The following is a 25820-nucleotide window of genomic DNA, read 5'->3' on the forward strand; positions in this document are numbered from 1 at the left end:
TCCAAATAATTCAACCCTGCTCCCCCCCCCCAGCCTGAAAGTTACATCCTTGGCCTGCTGGAGCCCCGTCCTGAGTTCTACTGCAGACATTGGGAAAGGAGCGTGGATGCAGGATTTGGCCCACTGGTCTCCCTGGGAGGAAGGGCTTTCCCGAAAGAAGACCCCCTGCTCCTAAGGGGTCTTCCTGTGCAACCAAGCTCTTCCCCCGGGGCTTCTAGCTGGAGCCATGCCTCCGTGCACAGTGTTCCCACGGCCTGCGAAAGGGGCCAAGACACCTCCTCGGACTCAAGGCACAAAACAGCACTATGGATCCAGGGTCAGACTCTGAGCTACTATCTTCTAGAGCTGCGGTTCCCAGCCTTGGGCCCACAGAGGTTCTTGGACTACAACTCCCAGAAATCCTGGCCAGCTCAGCTAGTGGTGGAGGCTTCTGGGAGCTTTAGTGCAAGAACATCTGGGCAGTGTTTGTAAATGTAATTTTTTCTCCCCTCCCTACCCCCCGCAAATCTCACAAAGACCCCAGAAAAGAATAGGATGTTTGCTAATGCGAGCTTAGGCTGATTACCAGGCTAAGAGCCTTAAAGTCAACTTGCCGGGTCTAAGGCCATGTCTTCCCGTGTTTAGTGGACTTCAAAGGCTTGGCAAATGTACTTCTGGTTTAGGGTGTCTATCGCAGAAGCACCCAGAGGGGCTTTGGAGCTAAGAAGCGGGTGTTAAGAGGACGGGAGAACAATCCTAAGCTGGAAAGGCTGTGCCCTCACCTCACCTCACCTCACCTCCAGGTGGGGAAAGCTCCACTTGGTCCCCATCGTCTGAGAGGGAGTCTGCCTGCAGGGCCGGGCAGAGACAGGATGTTCTCCTGTGCAGTCACATGGGATGATGTCCTGGGTGGTGTGTGTGTGTGTGTGTGTACCGATGTGAGTGTGAGAGTTGCCTTTCCCAGCAAGCCACCCTGAGGAAAACCTCTTGGAGTTTGCACTCCCCTGTTAAAGTGTTAAAAAGCAAGCAAGCTCCCAGGGCCTCTTAAAAGTCAACAAGCCGGTCCTTGTCGTACAGTGGAGAAAGCTTCCGCTGAAGCCCCTCCAACGTAAAATGGGCCACTCCTTCCAAACGTGGCCTGTGCCCCCCGATGGTCACTGTGGACCCCAGGGAAGGGCCTTGGAGGGGGGAGGCCACAGGTTTTGCTGGGTCCTCACGCCTTGTTCCTTAGCTCTGCAGCCAAAGAAAACAATACCGTTCTGCCCTCTGTATGGTCTTTTGCTAGTTTGGAAAATAAGCTGTTCTGAAAAGCCTGTATAGACAGTTCATGCCATGGTTTCCCCAGAGCAGGGAATACACACTGGTCTGGCCCTGATTCCTGCCCAAGCTGGACCTCTTTGGCTTCTACTTTTTGGGTCCATGGCAAATTCCATGCCGATTCCCTAGCAGATGGAAAGGTTGCTTCAAAGGAGACGGTGCCCATCAAAGTGAGCCCTTCTGGAGCCATCAGGGGCACACAGGCCTTTGCAGCCGCCTGATAACACCCCTACTCAACTCAATGCATACATCAATTAGCTCCTGCATAAATGTGCACATGAATTAGTTCTGAGGATTAGCTTTAAGTGGCTTCAGAGGAGGTTGGCCTGTTGGAGGAGGTGGAGCCTCCAGGCCCTATCCAGGCAGCTCACACTAGGGCTGGCTGCAACGCCAAGCCAAGTAAGGTGGGGGTGGGGGTGGGGAGAAGGCAGAGCCAGTCAGTCTGGAAGTGAAATGCAGGACGATACAGCAGAGAAGGACCTACAGTGAAAAGCAGCAGGCTGGAGCAGTGGATAAAAACCGGGATCTGGACCCCATCCATAACAGATTAAGGGGGAGGACAACATTGGCCCTTTAATGCAATGCATTAGGCACAGATGAAATTGGATTAAAAGCTGGCAACTATACAATGTAAAGCTCAATGAGGGGAAGCCCAGTGGGGAATCATCTCTCTCTCTCTCTTGTTTTGTTCTTCCAACAGGGGAGGTCTAAATTCGCTCCAGTTGGCTAGCATCACTTTCCTCCACTTTCTGCTGTTTGTGACTGCCTGATCCAAAGGCAAAGGGTACTTAAGGGGGTGAAGGTTCCCCTCAACTCAGTTTCTGTGGTTTCCAGCACTTCTTTAAAATAATAATTTTTAAAAAAGCATCTCAAGTCAGCTAGGTCACTTCAGAAAAGTAAACGTTTTCTTAAAAGATGGGAATGGCCAATTAGCACCTTGTCAGACCAAAGGATGCTTCTGCTGTTGGCAAGTCCCTGCAAACATAGATTTCTGTGCCTCTGCCCCTGCTGACTCCTGCAACACAGGAGTGTTTGTCACCAGCTTCAGCCACTGGAAGTTGCAGGGACCCAATCTGAAAAACTGCAGATTACAGTGGATCAAAGTGTATTTTCCCTGCTGAGCAGCTGCACCCTGAGATGCAAGCTATATAAAATTGGTAAACTGTATATGTGTTTAATTTTTTGAAAAAAAAGATTCACCAACATCTTCCTGGTAATTTTTCAGTTAGCTTATGCTTTGGTCTAATCATCTTTCGTTCGATTAAAATGAACTTTCAACATCACAGTGTAAGGTTTTGGAATAAAGGAAGATAGGGGAGTATGTTTATTAAACATTTATGTATCTATGAAAAATAAAGAGCAAGGATTCCCCATGCACGCGTGCGTGCGCACGCACGCACGCACACACACATGCACATGCACACGCGCGCACACACACACACACACACACGGTTACCCATCGGATTCAGAAGCTTAACCTGCTAAGAGGCCTACTCGCTGCCTGTTTCTATTTTGACTGGGCATTTGCAAAAACAAAAATAAGACAAAAAAACACCCATGGGAAGTGCCAGCCCTCGAAGCAAACAGAAAACAAAGGGGGATATTTAAGAAGAAAAGAAGGGGTTTTCTGTCTTCCCCGTTGCTTGCCTTCCCCCCCCAGCTTAAGGCCTAAGCCGATCTGTCTATGCTCCGTGTGCAATTGCGGCGGCCTTTGGTTTTGCTGGGATCCTGCAGGCAACTGTCTTCACCCCACCACTGCAGTTTAAAAAAAAAGCATCATCCTTCAATACTGAGGGAGTGGGTGCTTTCAGGGCCATTTCACAGGTCTCACCTGCCTGGAAACCTGTGCCTACTGGGTCTCAGGCTGGGGTCACCCTTGCAAACAAAGAGTCACTTGCTAAAGGCTTTAAAGGGGTGTGTGTGCGTGTGCGTGAGTGCGTGCGTGCGTGTCTGTCTGTCTGTCTGTCTGTCTCTCTCTCTCTCTCTCTCTCTGTGTATGTGTGTGTGAGAGAGAGACTTAATTGAGTCCTGGAAGGAAGGAAACAGCAAGGGCAAGTTCTAGGTATTTTTCCCACCTATGAAACTCACACAGACAAGGCCACGGGGCTTTAACTGGGCTCGCCAGGTATGAAACACACCTGGGAAGGGGGAAAGGCACTTAAATTCTGTTACCAAAGGGATTAGCAAGCCTGGAAATCCATACTGGACAACCTGGTAGAAGACCTACAAAGCTCTTCCATGTTAAAGCAGGCCTTCCTTGGTAGATGGTTGACATATTTTCTTTATATTATGTACCATGGCTGGTTTGTACATGACCTGTGCTGAAAGGTGGGATGCACAAATAAGCCCGTGGTGCTACCTTTCTCCCCAGCCATTCGCATGAGAGGGTGGGCCGAGTTCAGCCTTCAAGGCTGCTGTGCAGACCCCAGCCCTCCCCCGACTCCCTCTTTTTCCAATCAAAAAGAGAGAGTAACAACGCTTGGTAGCCCCCAGGAGTCACAATCCAACTTTTAAAAATGTCAGGAGGCCTGTCCACAACCTTTCATGCTGTGCAACACAATTTCTGCAAACTTGAAGGGAACATTGAGTCAATTACTTACTCCCTCCCTCCCTCCTAATAGCCTCTCTGTGGGAAAAGGGATCTGCTTCCCAGCGTTCTCCTCCCAGAATTTACACCAGTGAATTAGGGCTTTAAAGCATTTGCCCTCAATATCCCAAAGACTGACAACTAGAGCACCAAACCACTCAAGTCTTCGTGATAGATTTCCATTTTCCGTATCTCATAGTTTTCATGTTTCATGTTCATCCCTAGCAGAAGTGTTTCAGGCATAGACCTGGGAAGAGAAGGGAAGAGAAGCGAAAGAGTCGGGCAGCCGCTCCCGAGGAAACCCTGTTTGCTTCTGTCAAACAGATTCAATCAAGGAACTGTTCGACTACGAGGCGTCCACACCAGGATCCAGTAAAAAACAATAACAACCGGAGACGGACAAACACAAATCCAGTCACCAGGAATGCACTTCAGCTAGATGCACCCTAAATCCTTGCCTCCCGAAACATCATAAGCTCAAGAGCACCTGCGGCTTCCACATCTCCTGTTTCTGCTCTCAAGGCAACTTCGCTCGAGTTTGTTCCCCAACTCAGCTGCCTGCTGCCCATGGCCTGCGTCTCCTAAAAGAGGTCCCTCACGACCGAAGCTCAGACGCCTCCCCCACAACGTAGAACAGTTTGCCACCAACCCTAATTGTTCTTATATCACATACTGATTTCATTATTTTGCAGACAAATCCATATTCTGCACCAGTAAACCCACCCGATGTTTTAATAAGGACGGAGGCTACCAGGGAGCGGTGTTTGGTGGCCTGGACCCATGTACCAAACAGAAGGCAATCGACACTCAACCCCTTGGTCCTCTAACCTTTCTGTAACTATCAATCATTCGAGGCCTGCTCAGGCAGCCTCATCGCCGTCTCTCCATCCAGAAGGGACTTGCCTCTTTTCCTTTACTTTGGATCAGGTGAGACATTCAGTTAAAAACAAAACATAATCGCTAGGTTGTGTTAGAGGACACTTTCCGGGAAGCATCTGATTAGTTTGGAAACCCACATGGAAATTCACATGCACAATGCAGGAAATGCACCTCTGGGGAAAACCGGATGGCCTGCTGTCAACGGGCAAAGGCCTCCTGGATTCATCCCTGGTCACGGCGCAATTCTGAACTCAACAGCTTGGGCTTCAACACAGCTTTACACTAAGCTGCCTCCTTCTGTCACCTTCACCCGTGAAACCCTCTGCCTCTGCATTTCCCTCTTCAGGATTTCACCTGCTGGCCCTCCTCACAGAAGGGGATGCCTCTTTTTGGCCACACCAAATGCCCCTTCTTGAATTCCAGGTCCACGCAGCCTCCGTCGTTCCCTGGATTTTCTAGCTAGGCTCCCAAAAGTGGGAAAGAGCGAGCGGAGGGGCTGCACCCCACAGCCACTGAGGGTTGTCCTCTTCAGCTCATCTTTGGTTAATCGGCAAGGATCAGCCTCACTTAATCGGTGCTCTCGTGCACAGACGGCCAAGGCACCCCGCTCACTTCAAAGACGCAGACTAGGCTGCGCTTCACAGCACCTTCAACGAGAACACAAGCATTCCACGGAAACTCTCGGATGGAAAACCAAAGGTCCGTTGAGACTCAAAGAGGCCGAAAGAATGTGGAAAATAGGTGTCCTACCTGGAAAAGTTTGGCGTTTTTCCCCCATAATTTCTGTTCCCCGGCTGGCTCAGGAAACCTTCACAGGACCCCCGTCAAGACCCCCCCACACTTTCCCCAGCCCTGAGACCCCGAGAAAAACCACAGCAACAAAAACAATGCGCTCTAACTTATTCCACCCAGCCCGTCCGGTTAAAACTCCAGCGCTTAATAAGCAGATTATAGGGCATAGGAAACCTTTTTAATTTGCCCTCAGCTCTCATGACATGAAGTTACCAAATCAACACGAATCCCGTGTGAGAGGTGGGCCATTCGGGCGACTCAGTGGTTGTGCGAGAGAGAGTCTGTGTGCACGCGTATGTGTGTGTGCCTGCGCATGTGTAAGAAAGAGGGTGGAGGGGAGAGCAGAGGGATGGACAGAGAAGGAGGAAACAATAGGACCTCTTAAAAGATATACATAATCCCTTCACAACCAGAAATGCTGCGCATGACGACGCGTCCAGCCCCAGCAGGCTGCCAAAGGGCCCCTGAAAGCGCCACGGAGGGCAGGGGCCGAGCTGGAGGGAATGAAAGAATTTCATTCAGAGATACGTCTCGATTCAGGGGATTCTAAACTGGGCCAATGGGTGCAATTTGATGCAGGACCAGCTACCTCGAGCCAGCAGGAAGGAACGGCAAGGAATTTCCTTCTACCCAGAAGGGGGAACACTCTTTTCCGTGCATTTCCCAAAGATGAAGGCTCTTGCATGTCAGTATCTATGGAACCGCAAGTTCCGCACTTGGAGTGGTTTGGTGCCTGCTTTAAATTAACCTCAGGGTCAAATCACACATTAAGAGAAACATGATTTCCTTCTGTTATAAGGTTTTCTTTTAGGTACTCCATTCATTCAAAGCTCCACGCCCAAGCAGGCAGGATCACAAAACAAATCCGCATTTATTTTCCCAAAGATTAATCACTAAATAAATATGAACTAATTCGCCTAGTCCAGGATGACACAGGATTCTGCCAGGATAAAAAGACGTCTTTCACTGGGGTAGGGAGTTCTGTGTCTAAGGACATGCTAACTGTACTGTGCCATTCAAACATGAACACATCACTTCTAGCAATTTGCCAGATAAAAACAGCCATGTCGGTTAAGCTGCAACTAGCCATTTGGGCTGTGGGGGCAAGTGCCATCGCCCCCCACCCCCTTCCCCCAGAGACATGCACATTTACTCCACCACCCCCAAAAAAGCAAAGCAAAGCAAAGCGTGCTGCTTATAAAGATAAAATTTATGCTTCAAGAAAAAGAAAATAAAGCATGTTGGGAGAGATCTCCATTTACTTTTCTAGCACTCATCAGATGTCGATGGCGTCAAGATTGTCAGAGTCTGGGGGCAAAGCCCTAGACACCCTCCTCTATGTTACAGCCCTGTGGGTTTGTTTACCTGGGGGGGGGCAACGGTCTCTCCTCTCAGCCCAGCTGGCACGTTACACAATGGGGTGTGTAAGGATCCTACCCCTCTCACTTTGGGCTCCCTTGCAATATCCCGAGCAAGGCTTCCCCATCTCCCCTTCCAGTGGGGTTGGCAAGGGGTCCCTCTCCTCCGTTCCCCTTTATATTTTGCAAAGGAAACTGGAAGTGCTGTGAAAAACCAGACAAGAGGCAGGTAATGTTTTGGTGCTGAGCCTTCTGTGAGGCTCTTTGTAACGACCAGCTTGAGACTCCGTGGCTCCTTGCTCCGAGCGTCCTTGTTCGGGTTCACCTTGGCTTCTACCCTAGTCACCCGAACCAGCCCTGATGAAGGGCATTGTGCTAACGATTTTGCAGAACTCAATGAAAGCCCCTCACTGAGAGCACCATGGAAAGCAGACAACTATTTTGGTATGCAAAATGTTAAGCTTTGCTAAGGAGCTTAAGAACTGGGCTGCAGGGAATAGATGGAGGTGAACAGTTTTGTCTTGGCCCCAGCAACGGTGTAGGTGGACTCGGTTGTGCCCAGCCACTCCCCGGGCCACGTCTGATGGTTGGTGGCACTGTTTTAAACAGACCCTGTGTTCTCACCAGCGATCTCCCCTGGAACAGACCTTTTGTCCCTGTCATCTACTGAGCTAGCTGGGGGTAGGAAGGCGCTCACGTCAAATCCACCCAGCCGAGCTGCCTGCTGCCCTCAGACCCCGAACTGCCCTCGTAGGTCCATTTTACGCCAGCTACTCAGACGATGGTAGAAGTGTGGGATCTGCATCTATTTCCTCCCCCCCCCTTTTCTAGATTTTGAAGGACATGATTTGGATTGTAAAGGCTAAATAGTGGAAGATCTGTAAGGCAGGTGGAGTGTTGGGTTGGAGATCCTTTCTCTTCTAGCACTCCATGTGTCTCCGTGGAACCCTCTCTCCAAACTACAGAGACGACTCTTTCTGCAGGGCCTCTACAGGGTTTCCAATTCAGATCCATCTTTAAAACAACTTCTGCCATTTCCCGCACCGCCAGGACAAGCCTCAACCACCTTCTGATTTTTTTTTCTCCTCGACCCCTGGACAAATATCACAGCGAGAGATAAGCCACAGCCTTTCCTGCGCAACGTCTTTGCAAACTGGGTGCAATGGAAAGGCCACTGGTGTTGCTGTGATCCAGTGGGGATCAGGGGTCAATATAGAGAGCCAGGCAGGACTTTAGTTCACCCAGATCTTGCCTGCCAGCTGATCTTTTGCCAGGGAACTTCCTGGAAATGCCAAATGCCAAACATGATCCAGTGAGAGAAACTTCTCCACAGTTTCAGAATGACCAAGATTTCCTCCATGCTAACTGTTTGGCCTGAATGAATCACCCTTTCCCTCCCTTGAGGATGTCACTCCACTGCATTCCCACATCGTCTGTGTTGCTTTACTGGCTTTTTACAGATCAGGTTCGTAATAACACGCTTTCGCTTGCGATGCGGCAGTGAACTGGCCAAAGGCTAATGGGCTCTTTCAAAGGCTGGAAACAAATACCGTAACTTCCCCTGCTTCTAAACTACCTCTTGTTTAGCTCTGCTTAAGGCTTGCCCTCTAATTGCTTCATTATTCCCATTACCAGCTGGAGAGATGAGACTGTGATTTCCTAAAGATTATTTCACTTTCCCTTCTGCTTTTTAGTGCATGATTGCTGTGGCACAGTCTTGATCCATAAGGGGGATTTAATCTGCTGTACCACCGCCCAGAGTACACCTTTGGTCTAGATGGGCACGGTATAAATCTAATCTAATAAAAATAAAAATAAATAAATACTCCTACCACATTCCTTCTGCCTACATGTAAACTGTAAGCTCCTTGGGGCACAGACCCATGGGCCTTGCTTTCTCTTGCCTTCACAGACACCCTGAGCATTGACGGCGCAATGACCTCAAGGATCTCAATGAGGTCTTCGCTCTTTCCCTTTCTTGTCCACTCACTGGTCCTGCTGGCGTGGTCGTTTCCATTCTCATCGCCGTTCCTCCCTCCTTCATCCGTGTCGGACCGATCCTGCCGCTCATAGTGCCTTTCGGAGTCTTCGTTTTTGTCCCGGCTGGACACGGATCTCCTCCTACGCCTTTTTCGTCTGTAGCCTCGTGGCACCGGCACCCCGATGTAGATGGAGTGGTAGTCGCCTGTGGGGGGAAAAGCAAAACAGCAGAGGTGTGTGTGTGTGTGTGTGTGTGTGTGTGTGTGTGTGTGTGTGTGTGTGTGTGTGTGTGTGTGTGTGTGTGTGTGTGTGTGTGTGTGCGCGCGCGCGCACCTGTACATGCAGGGCCTTAGGAAACTGAGAACGGCTGGGCCTGAGGTGTGTGTATGTGTCACAAGAGGGACACAGCAGCTGCTTTGCACAGAACCAGGTGGATGGGGTGGGAAGGCGCTGGGTGAAGCAGGACCTCTCCGTGTGGAAGAGACCTTCCATCCCTGGCGGTGGGCATCCCTCCCTTCCTCTCTTGAGGATTAACACAAATATATTTTCAGTCATCTGCTCTTATTACAAAAGGAACAACACAGTGAATAACATTTCCCCATTCTGTTTGCAAACTGAAAGCAACAGGCAGGAGTAGAAACCACTCTGGTCAATCTAGCGCACGAGAATCCAACGTACCTTCTTCATCATCGTACCTCATTCTGGAGGCCCCGAGGCCTCTCTCGCTCATGGCATCCTCATCGTCCATCATGGCTAGAGCAGGGGCGCTGCACAGAACACCAAGAGGAAAAAGGAGAAGAAGGTGCTGAAACGGATCAGTTAGAAGAAAGAGATGGCACATGGGATCAGAAAGAGCCCAATAGCCAAGTGGAGGAAGGGTTTAATTTTTGGTGCATGCTACTCACCCTGCACTATGAAATTCTGAAATACTAATGAAAGTGAATATATGTAACAGGGAGGGGAAAAGAAGCAATAGGAACTATTTAATAAGCCATGAACTTTAAGTCTTTATAAAAGGAGGGGGGGAGAAGACGATGCAGGATGTAATTCATCTGCCATTAGTTTGAGATCAGCCTTCCCCATTTATTTTAAAGAACTTTTTTTTCACCACTCCTCCTTTGCAAGTCCACCATTGCAAGATTGGACCAGCTGGAAGTCTATAGGAAGAGGCTGGGTTGGGAAGGCCTTCCGAGTGGACCGCAGGGGCCTCAGAGGTTTGCCCAGGGGGGTGGCTGACCCTCTCTCAGAGGAATGTTGTCCCAGAGTTACTCCAGGAAGCACACCTGGAGCCTTGGGCTGAGCTCCTGATCCTGGGCTTGCTGAAAACAGGTCAGAGCTGTAACTGAGGCAGAGCCAGTCAGCGTTTTTCCCTCAGGAGGCCATAACCCAGAGGGCGCCATGTTTAGAGCCATGTTGACTGGAGAGGGCCAGAAAGACAAGCTGCCGCATCTCCCGAACTGATTCACTTTCAGGGGATTTCTCTCCCCTGGAATGGAGCTCTACTCTTGCTTGAAGCAAGAAATAAAGTGCCACCCTTGAACACTGTGTCATCATGGCATATGCTAGGAAGGAAGGAAGGAAGGAAGGAAGGAAGGAAGGAAGGAAGGAAGGAAGGAAGGAAGGAAGGAAGGAAGGAAGGAGGGAGGGAGGGAGGGAGGGAAGGAAGGAAGGAAGGAAGGAAGGAAGGAAGGAAGGAAGGAAGGAAGGAAGGGACACCACAGCCCTACAAACCAATGGCCAGGGCTGGGTTAGCTGTGGCATGAACACCCTGCCCCCCATGTCCGAGATGGAGAAGACAGCGAGATCAGCAGCCCCGTGGTATAGCTCTTGCCCTCCCCTCTCAGTCCCAGCCAAACTGAGGAAGCTGGGTGGTTGGGAGGTGATGCAGTTTGTCCCAGGCATCAAAATGGTGGGTTACAGCTGTGAAGCACGTCGGCTGAAAGTGCTAATAGGCTCCGTCACAGAACGTCACTTTAAACATGCCCAAGTCTTACTGTTGGGTGCGGAAGGGGATTCCACGCGTCCCCTGCCTCTGCCCCCCCCATTTAGCCCTGCAGAGATCCCTGCCTTGTCCCTACAGAGGCCTTGAGGGTACAGCTGTGCCTGGGCAGAAGGCCCACTTGTGCGCTGGTGACCATTCATCAGCCTTCATCCACGGGACTTATTCCCTAGCCAGCCTGCTTCGGGTACTGTGAAGTCAATATCAGGGTTACTCTCCTCTAAGTGTATTCAGGAAAATGGATGCAGTAACACTGACATTCCAGTAGCAATGTATGGAAGCGAGAGCTGGGCCATAAAGAAGGCTGACCGCCAAAGAATTGATGCTTTTGAATCGTGGTGCTGGAGGAGGCTCTTGAGAGTCCCCTGGAATGCAAGGAGAACAAACCTATCCATTCTGAAGGAAATTAACCCTGAGTGCTCACCGGAAGGAGAGATCCTGAAGCTGAGGCTCCAAGACTTTGGCCACCTCACGAGAAGAGAGGACTCCCTGGAAAAGACCCTGATGTTGGGAAAGTGTGAAGAGGATGAGATGGATGGACAGGGTCATCGAAACGACCAACATGAATTTGACAGACCTCCAGGAGGCAGTGGAAGACAGGAGGGCCTGGCGTGCTCTGGTCCATGGGGTCATGAAGAGTCGGACACGACTTAACGACTAAGCAACACCAACACCACGACTGAGAGAGGCACTCCAGTACCTGAAGTCGGCTGGCTGGGAAATAAGTTCCCACTGACCCTTTGCCCAAATCTGCCGCTACTTTCTCCAAAGAGGAGAGGTTGCCGTTTCCACATTGGCTCCACATGTGAGCTAGAACTGTGGAAAAACGTGGATTCTAGTAACGTGTGGAGTCTCCCTGGGCAGGAGCCTCTCCTCTCTGGGAGCATTTCTGATCACATGAAAAAAAACAAAACAGCCACTACAGCTCAGTGGCTTGGTTGGGGCCCCGATTCCCTCAGTGGGCCTCCTTGACAGGGGCCAGACTCCATGAGACAGAGGGTCCCGTCCAGCTTTGCCGTTCTAAGATCGTTATGATAGAAAGGTCAAGGTTTGTGTTCCCCTCTAAGCACAGGTCGCCCTGCAACACCTGAATTGGGCGTAAGTGGTATAATAATCAATTTTTCTCCAATCTCTTCTTTCTCTCTTTCGCCCACATATTAAACCTGCTCAGCAAATATTCTCAACTTTCATTATTATGTTTATGTGTGCAATGTTTTGTTTTTAGTGGGTGGTTAACATGAGTAACACTCTACATAACAGGACGGCTTGCACTTAAAATGGTTTAAGCAGAACTCGGGGATTTTGCCAGAGAAGACCATCTCGTGCAGGTCCAACTGGGCCTCTTAGGAGGTATTTAAGTGCAGGGTAGCAGGGCTTTTATAAATCATTTCTTAATCCTTTTTTAACAAAGAAAAAACTATTTACAAAATACAAGCCTACTCATGTTCACAGACTGAGCATGGGTTGAATGCCACCTCTGCAACACTCCTCTTGCCTTGGTTGAGGAGAAGGGATCACCTGAAGATCATTCAGGGGTAAGAGCCACCAGCTTGCAGTCAGAATAGGCACAGCTCCGAGGCCAAAATTTGCCAGCTGGGAGACGGAAGCCCTGTTCTATTTCAGGAAGCCCTTAATAGTTTGTTACTCTCAAATCAACAGGGTATTTATTTTTCAGAAACTCTGATAAGTCAAGAACTCTGTCTTTCTGCTCTATATCCCCTCTGTCTGTGCAGTTCTTGCAAAGGGGATTAGGTGGTGGCGGCTGTATTGTTGCTGCTGTTTTTTTTTTTTAAAAAACCTATGATTGCATATTTATTTCCTAATTACTTCATGTGCACCAATGCCCTTCATGGGCCACTGAGGATGATACAGTTACTCTTCCTGGCAGAAAAATCAATCCCCCCAAAGTCACTTTGAGACTGGACCAGCCACTAGCACCAATGCAGGACTGAACTTCTGCTGTAAAAACAAAGGGGAGACGCCCTCCGTTCCTCTTGCTACCACTACGTTCTGGCCCAAATCCAAGCAAGACTCCCAGGTGCATTTCAGCTGGCCAAGGTGTTCTACCTGTCCATCGGAAGACCTGTTAGGGCTTCCCATCCAGTGGGCCCATCTCCAGCTGGTTCCTCAGCTGCCTTCATGAGCAGGGTTCAATGCTAGACCCTAATTTCAGTAAGGGGGTCCCTTAAGCCCTGTCCCCATGAACCTACAATGTGCAAAACATGCTTGCTGGAGTAAATCGGAACTCCCAGTGAAGCAACGGGACCTTCCTGTTTAAATGTACATAGGACTCAACTGTGAGCTGATCAGTGGATAAAGAAAGATACTTCATTGTATCATCGATATTTAGACACCCTACTTTCCTTTTTTCCAGAAGAAACACTGAATCTGGGAGAACCTGCAGTGCCACAAACCTATCTCTTTCAGCACTAAGGCCCACTGTCTCCGTCTTACCCTCTGGGAGTGACAGCAGACTAAAGAAACCCTCTTAAGGTCAATAAATCTGGTACTTACAGGTGAAACCTCCTGGGAAGTTCTCAACACCAAGTTCAAAGTATGCACAGCATCCGGTCAGCAGCAGGTTCTGGGCGTCTCTCAACTCCACGGTGGCAGCTTTGGACTGAGGGAACAGACAGCCTAAACTATTGATGCCAGGGCGGTATTGACCCCCTTCGCCCTCGGCGGTGCAGCCTGCCCACTGAAACATGCTTAGGTCACGCCGATCAATTCTTCCAGAGTGCAGACATGTCAATCACGGGGCACAGGCCATTCTCCAGAGAGGGCAGGCTGGCAAAAGCTGGTGCATTTCAATAATAAATCACAACCCACTTCAGAGAACCAGTCCTCGGGCAATAAAAGCACCAGAAAGGATTCACGTCTCATTCTTGGACCAGCTGTATGTCTGTCTCTCTTGGGAGGATGGGGAGGAAAGGCCCCCCAAGTGGCCCTGCCCTCATTCTTGGTTGATTCTCCAAGAATTGACAGACTCTGCCTTCGAGTACTGGAGAAATAACTGCAAAGGGTTATCCCATTCCTGCCCCAGTTGTCACCCGAACTTGACAGAGTTACATTTTTGGACGGCCAAAAAAAAAAAAAAAAAGGTGCATTGTGTGTGGAATCCAGACTAGCCTGCCTGGCTGGGCGATTTGGAGAGTTACCACAGCCCAAAGTAAGTTTTCAAAGTTCTGCTTGCTAGCATTTCACATGTTATCTAGTTCACGGCTTTACAGCAATCCTGTAAAGCACAGTCAATATTATTTATTCACATACTGCAGAAGCGGGAAACGAGGCTGAGAGAGAAAGAGAGAGCGAACGCTTTGCCTAAGGCCACCCAGGCCGCTTGTGGTGGACGTGAGAGCTGAACCAGAGCCATCCTGACGCGTTGCTCAGCCTCCTAGTTGCCAGGCTACACCGACAACCAAATGAAAGGACAAGTGAAAAGCAACCCCTAAGATGAGGGCCTTGCAGCCCCCTTCAGATGGGCCATGGAGAGCTTGCTTCAAAAACAAGGTGCCTGCTATGGACTCACTTAACCCCTCTCTTGTACCATTACCCAGCTTTTGTGGTGAAAGAACCACCCCTCCTGAGTCTCCTCCGGCCAGGTGAGAAATGCAACCGAGCAGGGAAGAAAAGAGGGGATTGAAGGGAAGGCATGAACAGAGGGGTTCAGTGACATCCCAGGAGAAGGAGCAGCGAGTGACAGCTGAAGGAGATGGGGGGCGGGGGCAAGAACTCTCCATGAGCTTGCTGGAAGCCCTGCTCAACCCTGGCACCAGCATCAGGAATAGCGCCTCTACTTTGAAAGCAACCATAAGGACTGGGCACTTGAGCAAATGAAACAAACAACCAAGCATTTCTTTCTTCAGTGCCTCAGCCAATTTCTTGGACCAAACATTTTTGCCAATCTACTATGGAAGTGTTCAAATAAGGAAGGGGGGCATGGACAGGATGGGAATAGGTGTTTTGAGCCTATGGCTGGATAGGCAGCATGCGCTGGGCAGGATTTCAGATACAAAAGCACCTGGCCCAGCCTTCCCTGTGGGAGAGCATCTTGCACCATCTTGGAGGAAGCAGGCAAAGCTTGTGGAAGGGGTGAGGTGGAGGAGGACAGAAGAGACAGCTGTCTGGCAGGCAACTCTTTCTTCCTATAGCTTGCTGCATCCCTCAGCCATGTGGCAGTAGCACACGCACACACAAATGCACTAATAGCAGGGCTGGGTCTACACACACACACACACACACACACACACTGAATGAGCAGGGAGCGCAAAGGCATGATCGACCCCCCCCCCCAGTGCCAGGGCCCTGCAGCATCCCTATTGGAAGAGGAATTGATTCTCTCCAAGCACAGAGGGCAGGCTGTCACAGGACAGGGACAGATCTCAGCGGAGATCCATCCCTTGGCCCCATTGCAGGTGGCTTGGTGACACGTGACACGAGAGCAGAAGTGCCACCCCCTGCCCAGAAACGGGTGGGCCCCTGCACAAGGTCCAGCCCTGACCCACTGAAAGGGCGCCTCGGCTCCTGCACCAGCAGAGCTGTCTGAGCCCTTGCCTCCTGGAGGGCCCCCTGCTGACCCAAGAGACCCTGCTCCACCCCCTTGCCCCTTCAGATCAGCTGGGCTAGCACCCACAAGCCCCACGGCCTGGCTCAAGGACGACAGCGGCCCCATTCATAAAAGGATGAGTGGGGAAGCCAGAGACACTCGGCTGAGGAGAGAGATAGCCGGAAGCCAAATGAGCAACAATGCCCATCATTCTCCTTCATCATGATTTGGCAAGAGGTGAGGGTTTTTAAAAGTCTCCAACCAACTCTGAACAAAGTGTTGAGTTATTTTTATGTTATTAAGGATACATAGATGCAAACGACAGGTGTACGCCATGTAGAAATCACCAGGCAAACTGACTAACTATGGAAGGTTTGATTTTTTTTCCCCCACCCCTCATTGTTATAGGATCAAGATGCCTGCCCCGCAACACACAACCTTTGGCATGGGCTTGGTGGAAAGGGAGGAAGGAATGCAAGACGAAGGATGTTCTCTGATAAGGTAACCATCACACTTCTATGGAGATGGGAGGCGCCAAAGGCCCTCGAGCGAGGGAAGGAAGGACACTCGTGAACTGCTGGGTAGCTCAAGGGCTGAGGTCTCTCTGGCTGCAGGGCCAGAGGTGGGGAGTTCGATTCCCCCCCCCCATCTGGGCCTCCTTGACAGGGGCTGGACCTGATGATCCATAAGGTCCCTTCCAGCTCTGCATTTCTAAGGTTATTATTCTAAGGTTATTAAAAACAACTTCCAGCCAAGGCAGGGGAGTTGTTTAGCTGAGGAGTCCCTCTCTGCCCAAATCTAAACTTTGCACCCCAAGACCTGTCTCTTTTGCACATCTCTTCAACGATTTTGTGAAAAACAGGGGCAAGAAAGACACAGGGAGTTCAAAAAGACCAGATGCCGACTCGCCAGAACGTAACCTTTGGGCCACCAGACCACCAGATGGTGCCAAACTCACACTGTTTCCTCTACGATGAGAAAGGGAAAGAGTGATAAGCGACCATCTCCCACTCCCAGCGCTTACATTTCTAGGCATTTTACTGTACCTCAAAGGTGATGGTGGTGTGTGGGGGGATGCCACCCTGATCCCAGGCAGTGATGTGAAAAAGCCAGTGTCCCAAGCAATTCTTATTCGAATGGGCCAGGTAGATGATCCACCATGAAATGCACCCTAGACTATAGGCCTCCACTGCCTGCCCTCTTATTTACCTACTTATTCAAGGTGCCTAAATCATCAAGTAAATCATCACTTCACACCAGGTTCTCAGAGCAGCTTAAACAAGCAATGTAAAAGATAGGAAGAAGAAAAGCCATACACTAAACTTGAAGAGGTCTCTACAAACATCTAAAATGCATTTTTAAAAACTCTCAAAGAAGTCTTGTTTGCCTGGCACCGAAAATATAATGGTATTAATTTTAGTCAGGTTGCCCTCTCCCTCTCGCGCATCCTGCCCACCTCCTCAGCAGAGCAACACAGGCCACCAACAATGACCCAAAGGTCCAGGGAGGAGATGTCGCTTCAGGCCAGGCAGTCAACTTGGACAGGTCGGGGGGGGGGCAACTGTTTGTTCCAAGAGAACGGTCCAAGTTTCACTTCCTTCGTTTCTCTCTTTTGATGAAAAACTTCCCACGAGGCAACCAGAGTCATCCCAGTCCCTAACGTGAGCCCTGTGGTGTTTAGGGCAGACTGGGAGAGGCTACCGGGTCAGATAGAAGGTTCAGCACTGCGGACAGATCCCAGGGAGCCCCCCCCCCCCCCGCTCCTCCTGCAGGGGCTGCAATAGCCCCTGAGGCCTTTTTCTTCTGCTGATGACCCAGGACTGCTCGGCCGGGTCCCCCTTCCCTTCTCTTCCCCTTGGAGGGCCTGAAGGGAGAACCTTTTGGGGCTGCAGCCGGGCTCTTGGTGGCCTCCCCCAAAGGCTTCTGCTGAGCACGCTGCTGACCTATTGGTTTATGGAATTGTTGAGCTTCTGGATGCAGACAGCCTGTCCCGCAGCCGAGGTCAGGCCTCAGAGGCGGCCCAGTTGTTTCACACATAAAGGGCATGGGTTCAAGCTGCTTAGCTAGCCTGGCTGGTCTGGGGAGGGGGGCTGTCCCACCTCCTGTGAGAAGCTTCAGCTTGAAAGGCACACCTTGAAATGACTCTCCTGGCCAGACTCCAGTCCAGCAGCCTAAGAAACCTGGGCTGAATCGTGGCTGCTGCTACACAGCCATGCTTTACACACCAAGGGAGTGAAGTGCCAGGAACAAACGCACCAGCCGAGCTTTGCGAACCCTCTGCTGTTTCAGGCTGGCGAGGCACAGCGTATTCTCCCGCCCCACCCGAGCTGTCCACAAAAACAAAGCGGATGGTTCTGATGGGAGAAAGCCCTCTGGAAAAACCTGACGGAGACTCATCCATAAAAAATGAGGCTCTTTTGAAAATCAAGGCTGCTAGAGCAGAGTGAAGGCGACAGGTCCAAATAATGCCTGATGCCTTGAATGCCTCCAAAATCCCTACTTTGTGTAGCTACAGCTACAAAATCAGGATGGGCCACAGGATTTGTGGCCTTTGTCGTGCTGGATCTCACAACAACCCTGCAGGACAATCTGTCATAATGGGCATGGTGACTCCAAAGTCCCTCTGAAAAGGCCTTGTCTCTTGGGCGCTGATCCTGCTGTTACTCTTCTTGGGAGTCACCAGGGTAATGGCACCAGATGCCTTTCCAAAGCCCAATAGTGTGTGATGGTGACGGCTCCTTCGGAAGGACCAGGATAAAACCTTCTGGTAGTCCAGGGTGAGGAATGCAACTGAATAACCGAGCAGAGCCTCCGGCCAAACTCAGCTCAAGACTATTCTGGATCACAAGCCTGTTTCTCCTCCTGTTCACTCAAGTGGGAAGGCGGCTTTCGGACCTGCCTCTCGAGGATACCACACACACAAGTGCATTGTGTAATTTGGTCTTTGTAGAGATCTAGGGACCGACTTCATTTGCTGTCAGTGACATTGCACCACCAAATCTGGTTGGTAAGAAGGGCCCAAGTTGGGGTGACCTAAGCAGATGAGGGCCAGAAGCAGGTTGCCCTCTCCCCCTCCATCGCTCCCCTCGTGTAGAGAGTGCATGTGTGAACAAGGCAGGCGCTGCCTTTAATGCATTCAGCCTCTTCATATGCTCAGGAATTTTAGCTTTTCAGGGTTCTCGATCATGTGGAGCGGGAACTCTCTCTTTTTAGGCCAACACTCTCCAGGTGAGAAGAATAATGGCATGTTGCTTGTCTATTAAAACTTTCCTTGCTCTGAAAGTCTTGAGTTTATGTTGTGAAGAAGCACCCTTAAAAATGGTGCTCAAGTGCGCCATAATTCAGGCTGAGCTCAGATCCTCAAAAACCCACAGAAGAAATAAAGGGAGCCCATTTTGGGGGGTTTTGGGGAAGCGGTGAGGGTGATTCTGAACTCCTTTAAAACCTGCCACGTTGCTATGCACTCACGGGGAAGGGAAGGAGAGACTCGTTGACTTTTTGTATGACGACCCAAAATGCACAACTTCCTATTTTTTCTGTTCCTGAACCTCTAGGATTCCTTAACTGATAAACTGGATAAAGACAAGACCATATTTTATTTTAAAAAGACACATACAAAAAATTTGCAGAAATCTAAAAATAGAAAATAAAGGCTTCCCACATTATAAACACCACAGACACCCACCACACAGGCACACCCATCCTCCTGAGGATTCCCAAAACACACCACGCTTTGTGATAGCTACTCCTTGCTAGGCTAAGGAGGAGGAAGACAAAAAGACACACACACCCCTGCCCAACACACACACACACATATACACACACTATCTGGCAAAGGCACCCACCATGTCAGTCTCTTGGAGGCGGTCAGTGCACGCCAACACAACCACATCACACTTTGCTTTGGCAGACGTCTTCGCCCACCACCACTTCTGCCACGGCATCATCATCTTTCTCCTGGACCGGGATGTAGCCACCTTCCCGAGGCAAACACCAGCACCAACCAGCACCAGTGAGGTCCAGAGAGTCAAAATCAAAGTCCCTCAGGTCTAGGCGCTTGAAATCTACCGTGTCCAGCCTGGAATGAATCTCGTTTAGCTTCTGCCAGTAGAGCCAAGCCATCACCAAGCCCACCACCTGAAAGACAAGATGAAGACAAGAAAGATTGGTCAAAGGCGGCCACAGAAGCTATATTTAGGATGTGGCCATAGAAATCTCTCTCTCTCTCTCTCTCTCTCTCTCTCTCTCTCTCTCTCTGTGTGTGTGTGTGTGTGTGTGTGTGAGAGAGAGAGCCACAACTTCCCTTAGGTAGTGGTGCCAGGAGGTCTCTGACAAGCCAAGCAGATCTGATCTGATCTGATCTGGATGCAGATGGAAGAAGAACCATGCATGTCAATTCCAGAGGCAACCAACCCATCATTCTAGAGTATCTTCAAGAATCCAACAAAATACCCAGGGGACAAAGACTCTAGGGCTGATGAGGGGGGAGGGAGGGGTTTAGAAGCTCATTTTCACAGTGCTGGTGGGTATCAGAGTCCTCTTTAGGTGGGTCTACTCTGCCTTTCACTTCTGCTAGACAAATCACCCTTCAATGCCATCCTGCAACATCATCACAGCGGTGGCAGAATCTATACAGATACACTCGCCCATAGCTGACCAATCTCTCTCCCGCATCAGTCCCCCTCTCCTCCACCAGGGGTCAACCCCTGACGCCTCACATTCTGTTGCTGCCAAGCACATCCTCACTGGTAGCTGTTGGGTTTGCATTGAACACATTTCCAGGAAAAATGCTGGTACTTAACTGTTCCGTAGAAAGAGATTCAGTTTGTAATAATAATAATTTCACATAGTTCATTAACCAGCCCAGTTAATGAAGACTTTGCAGGGTGTTAGACTAACAGATTTTCTGTGGCTCAAGGTTGTGGTTAGAAATGTGTTCCTTTTAATGATCTTGTTCCGTGTTCTTGGTCTTCAACAGCTGGACAAAGCCATCCATTCTTCTACTTCAGAGAGGGGGAGTAGGGTCCTTCGGTCCCATCACGTTTATTTCATTAAAATCATCCTAAAGAGCTTAAGAATTCTACTTGCAGGTGGAGCTCATTAAAAAAAATTACAAAGCTCATTTCATTTAATAACTGTCATCCCATAATTACCAAAAAAGTACTTAATTTATAATGTAAGATTCAACTGAAAAAGCATCCCTGAAACAGCTTCTAGCAAGATTTGCTCAGTTAGTGACTCAGTCTCTTCAACACAGCTGTAGTTTCCTCCTTTCTCCTACCTACCAGCTATGTAGGTTCGCCCAGAGCTAGCTCGGTTGTGTCCCAAGGAAGAATCCACTGAACTACTGTACAGCCTCAGTTTTCCTGGGATGAGTGGGGACATGGGGTGTCCGGAGTGTTGGCTTAAAAAAAAAGATAAGTAGAAGCAAGCTGCTTTTGCTTTGTTTTAAGGTGGTAAACGCAGGGCTCATTGCAAGTCTGATGGCTCAGGCATGAAGCTTTGAAAGAACTGTGTGCCTGAAGGGAAAACAGGAAGGGAATAACAGGAGAAAGGTATTTCTTTTAATGTGTGATTTGATCATTTTAACCTCAGATTCCCATTATTTGGGTAACTATTTCTGCAAGAAGGTAACTGGGTGGAAAAGATCCAAGAGTGTCTGACATTTTAGCAAAAGCCTTGTCAAAAAATCACAGATCTTTAAATTGAATTCTTATCCTACTGAAAGGAATACAGCGTTATTTCCTGTTCACTGGTGCTACTTCTTCATTTGCAAAATGGACTTATTTGTTAACTCCTGACTTCACTTGCCATTTTCCTCTGTAACAATTTCAGTGCAGCAATTCTGAGCAAAACACACGGCGATAAAGAATATATTTTCTCTGCAAATAATCAGATACAAGTCATTAGCGAGAGAAGCAGATGCTGCAGATAAATACTAATTGTGACAGCATTAATCAACACCATCCTGTGTTCAGCACAAACAGCAGGCATGCTGGCAAAATCAGAGAAGTTGCCTTTTTTGTATTAACTCCTCCATCACTCAGATGGCAGCGTTTTTGCAGGGGAATGGGCTGCAGCCAACTCAGCGGCAGCCATGAAATGTTCACGGAGAGCAGATGTTTCTTCAGAGAGAGCTGGGCATTTGGTAACTGCACCAACATCACTCGTGAAATACACACTCATTTTTACAGATAGGGAGGTCTTGGAACTGTGACCAAATGTGCAACACAAGGGTTTTGTGCTTCTTTTAAAAATCTGGAATCCCAATGTACGTTCATTCATTCAAAATATTTCTTCTCTGCCTTTTCCTTTAAAAGGACCCAAGTAAATAAACAAACAAGGGCACCCTCTTGTTATACCGGCTTCGAGCCTCTCTGAAAGGATGGTCCGTTTCCAGTTGATCCCTTTGTCTGGTTTACTTCCAAGGGTTGTGATAAGCCAGCTGTTGCTCAACACATCTGGACAGCATTGGGTTGCAGGGCCCTTAGTGGTTTTAGGAAAGGTGGTGTTTTCCTCTGTCTTCCCACCCTCCTGTGTTTCCCAGTGCTGACTCCAGCATTAGTCTTGCTGCAGAACGCCTGACCTTCGCTGTTGATGATGCCACCGTGAAGCCCCTCTGCAGGCAAGAAGAACAGCTCCTTCTGCACTTCTTTCATCATTTTAAAGAGGCGCCATTTTGAAAGGGCTTCAAACTCTCAGTCAGAAGACCCTATCCTATCTTAGCATACTCTGTAAAAACTGCACAACAACCACCATTTTAAGGGTCCTTTAAAAACATCAGTGGTTTAAGCAGCATCCAAACGCATACTTATGGCAAGCTAGCACTTAAATGAAAGAGTGTGATGGTGCTCTACTGTTATACTGTGAGGCCCTCTTCCCCTTTCCTCAGCGTAACACCATGGGAGAAAAACAGCCTGCTCAGTACCATTTCAGTAAACCAAAAGTGCTGTTAGAACACTCTGTCTTTTACTAAAATCAGCACTATCCATGTCCTGCTGAAAAGGTATCACAGCATAAATAATATTTGCCACCTGCAGCAACTGCTGTTAAAGGCTTTATCGCTTGAGTCAATCTTTGCCTCCTCATCTTCTAAGATAAGGTGGAAATAAACAAAAAAGAAGATTTGGAAGCAGGTTTTGGGGACTCTACACTCTTTGTTCAATGCAATGTTGACATTTGTGGCATCAAGGCAGCAACCCCAAGAAGCAAAAGATGGTTGAGAGCTATTGGCGACCTGGATGTTCTTGGACTACATCTCCCAGAAATCCTGGCCATCACAGCTGGTGGTGAAAGCTCCTGGGAGTTTTCATCCAAAAACATCTGGGGAACTGTTTTAGATGATCTTCCTCAGCAGTTTAGTCCTGGGGGGGTGACTCCTCTAGTCTAATCAAACAGCTCATTCTGATAACCTGTAAGACTGATTCCAACAGGGCACCCCTGAAAGGTGAGACGGTGACCCCCCCCCGAGTAGCCACAAGCCCACCCTTGAAGAAAAACACCAGGTGAGTCTCTGCAGGGGAAGAAGCCACTTCTCTCAGGACCGATCCTCCCTCCGATCCTCTCTGGGGTTCGTCTAATGGGTTTGTGTCGTTGCTCTTATTTTGTGGCATGCTGCCTGAGCACGAGGATGCTTTCTGAAGATAGGATTAAATCTTAGACCCAACTAGGGTACTCCAGCTGAAATCCACGGGAGTGTCAAGCCCCCACTTCATGGGAATCCCCTTCATATGAATCAATATAGGACTATCTGGGAGTGACTCAATCATCTCATCCTTGATGATGGCTGAGATAGACCACAACTAGTATCGTCTGCTCCCCATTCTATCACAGCTTCCTTACACTATGTAAAACACTCCTCTAAAAGTGGTTGTAGAAGTAAAGGGACCATCCATGGTCCCAAGTGAGCTTCCGTTAGGAACAGAGGCTAAAGCCAAGCAGGGAGGTTTCCTTGAGGAGGGCGGAGTTTCCAGGGGTGACCAGCGGCTCCTTAAGATCTTCAGGAGCGATGCCTGCTTTGGCGCAGAACAGAACGTGAGCCTGTCCAAAAGAACAGGGCATTTGGTCACCTCTGAAGGAGGAACCACGGACTGTGCAGGCCTTCAAGACTCTGTTCGTGGCTGCACATGGCTGCCACGTGGGCTGTTGTTACACACTGCTAATTAATCTTATGCTGCATGTTTCTGTTCAAGAATAAAAGCCTTGGCTTGCTGGGAAAAACAGAGGAAGCACACTTCTTATGTGCTTTCAGATAACGTTAACACTGCAGGGTCCATTTTGGAGAAGTACCCTTTTCCCCTCCGTCGTGAAGGAGGAGAGGTGGGCACCTCTTTTCGGGAAGTATCCTGCCACCTGTGGTGGTTGAAAGCACTTCTCTTCCAAGGGGTGCACACAGTTTCACAGATCAGTTGCCTAATTAATAAGAGCATGTCTTTAATCAATCCAGAGTGTTTGAATTGATTCGCCTAAGTGATTCATCAACGAAACGTGCAGCCTAAGGGGCCTGCACTTTTATTTCAACCGACTTCAAGCCAGACCTGTAGGAACGTTTCTCAGCAGATTCAGCTGCCTGCCTTCCCCTCTTTTAGGATTTTTATGATGGACAGAAAGATGAGAGGAAAGCTTTCTCTTAAAACATTTTGCTCGTTTTTCCCATTCAGTTACCATTACTCAATTGGGAATGCTCTCTGTCTAGGAACTAAATTAGCAGTACATGAAGATCAAAAAGCTGGAGTCAGCTTTTATCACCCCGCAACTTTTACAACCGATATCCTTCTCTGCAGATCTTGGCTCGTGCAGGAGTACTCACAACGGCTGCCTCTGAATCATCTTGCTGATGCTGATATGTTAACATTTTGAAGAGAAAAGTTCAGCTTTGTGTATTCTGGCAAAAGCCCCATCTTTTTTTTACTAAGTGTGAATAATATGCCTATGTTTACTCAGTGGGGAGCGTTCCGATTTATGAGCTCTTCAAAGTATTCGCTTCCTTCTTTCAAAACACTTTGTTCTAGTAAAAGGCATCCTAGCTCTGTGTCCCACTGTCACTTGGCCACTTTCTTGGGATTGTCAGGAAGACATCTTCAGAGACAAGAAAAGGATCTGAGAGGCTGGCAGTACAGCCGGGGCTGAGGAAGGGGGCAGAGGCTTTTACACTGATGCCATTTAGTATAAAATGAAAAAGCCCAGAACTTGGAAACTTTACTTAACTATAACATCCATAATCTTCTATGTAGCCTCTGTAAGCCTCTGATTCCCTCAACCAGCATACTTTGGACTACACGTGATATTATAGTGATCTTAATAGGAACGTTAGAGAACCCTATATATGGTTTCAGGGCATGGATCGCCTTGTTTGGTATTTCACTTGATCTCAGGTGTGATGAGACAGTTGCAAATCATGCCCCTGACAGCACCAGAAAGAGTTGCTTTAGTGGGAGTGATCGCCTTCATTCCTCAATGTGATCCCATCTTTAATCTCCGTTTTTCACTGAATCTGCAACCTCCATCTTATAAGTCTACCGGCCTCCAAGACCAAGGCCATCATATTTTCTGAGATTTTTTTTGGACTTTTTGCTATTCTCCCCTCCCCCTCCCTCTGCATTTCATGCCACTTACACTCGAAGAATATTTTTTGCAGAATTCAAAACCCCTGCCCCCCTTGCCTGTGAGTTGATCCAGTCAAGGTATTCTTCAGACCAGAATGGAAAACTGAAAACTGTTATGTCCCAGAAACATTCGTTAATTGGAGGCTCATAACATTTGGCAGCGAAATTTGTTGGGAAGAGTTTTGGAAGGGGAGGGAAGGTGGAGGGAGAGCAATCTGTTGCCATTCTGGCCGGTCCCTCTTCTCCTCTACTGATGTCTGTTGCAGTACAAATGTGTCTGGGGTCAAAGGGAGGCCTTTCCAAACACAAGAACACCGCAGAGATGGAATAACAGAACATGAGATTGAATGATCCTTTGCATTTACCCGCTAACGAAGGTCCCAGTTCTCAACTGCCCTGAGGCAGGAGCTCTGCAACCAGCTGCTCATGTACTGAAACAGAAGGAAAGAGACCGCCTTATCTCTCAGAGAGGCTCTCCTGCAAACCCTGAAGGGTACTGCTGAAACCCTTCAAGAAAACCATGAGGCTTTGTGTGTGTATCCACGGTTGCCTTATTCCAATGCAGGCTGTAGGGGTCGGCCAAGCGGAGCATGTTATGGCTCAGTCAGTACCCTAGGCATTCCCAGGACACACACACACACAACACCCTAAAAGGTCTGGAGCAGAGTGACATTGCCCGTTAACAGCCAAAATCCAACGAGAATTAGATCCCTTTAGCTGCTTGCTGAATAGGAAATCTACCCTTACACCATCTCATGGATTCCACTGGTCTACTCTA

At 48.9% G+C, this 25820-nt stretch overlaps 2 protein-coding genes across 9 annotated transcripts in view; both read right to left on the bottom strand.

The window, feature by feature from the left end:
- Positions 1 to 14114, bottom strand: part of SLC4A5 (solute carrier family 4 member 5) — a 57054-nt gene extending 42940 nt beyond the window's left edge. For 2 of the 6 annotated variants that reach the window (XR_012080822.2, XM_072978911.2), the window contains exons 1-3: positions 13406 to 14111; positions 9571 to 9659; positions 8903 to 9097 (exon numbers count right to left, since the gene is read on the bottom strand). Coding sequence is in view for 4 of the 6 variants with exons in the window: in XM_072978911.2 (XP_072835012.2) it covers positions 8903 to 9097; positions 9571 to 9643 (268 nt within the window). In the remaining 2 variants the exon portion in view is untranslated. Of the gene's footprint in view, positions 1 to 5512; positions 5708 to 8902; positions 9098 to 9570; positions 9660 to 13405 lie in introns of those variants that run through there. The other 4 variants (XR_012080823.2, XM_072978912.2, XM_020780128.3 and 1 more) reach the window with 4 other exon arrangements.
- A 4900-nt stretch (positions 14115 to 19014) lies between these two features.
- Positions 19015 to 25820, bottom strand: part of LOC110072207 (tetraspanin-15) — a 37903-nt gene continuing 31097 nt past the window's right edge. The window contains exons 8-9 of one of the 3 annotated variants that reach the window (XM_072978805.2): positions 25408 to 25473; positions 19015 to 19574 (exon numbers count right to left, since the gene is read on the bottom strand). In XM_072978805.2, the coding sequence (XP_072834906.2) occupies positions 25411 to 25473 (63 nt within the window). In that variant the 3' untranslated portion in view covers positions 19015 to 19574; positions 25408 to 25410. Of the gene's footprint in view, positions 19575 to 24598; positions 25153 to 25407; positions 25474 to 25820 lie in introns of those variants that run through there. The other 2 variants (XM_072978803.2, XM_072978804.2) reach the window with 2 other exon arrangements.

This window comes from Pogona vitticeps, chromosome 8 (assembly GCF_051106095.1).
Source record: "Pogona vitticeps strain Pit_001003342236 chromosome 8, PviZW2.1, whole genome shotgun sequence".
Taxonomy (NCBI): Eukaryota; Metazoa; Chordata; class Lepidosauria; order Squamata; family Agamidae; genus Pogona; species Pogona vitticeps.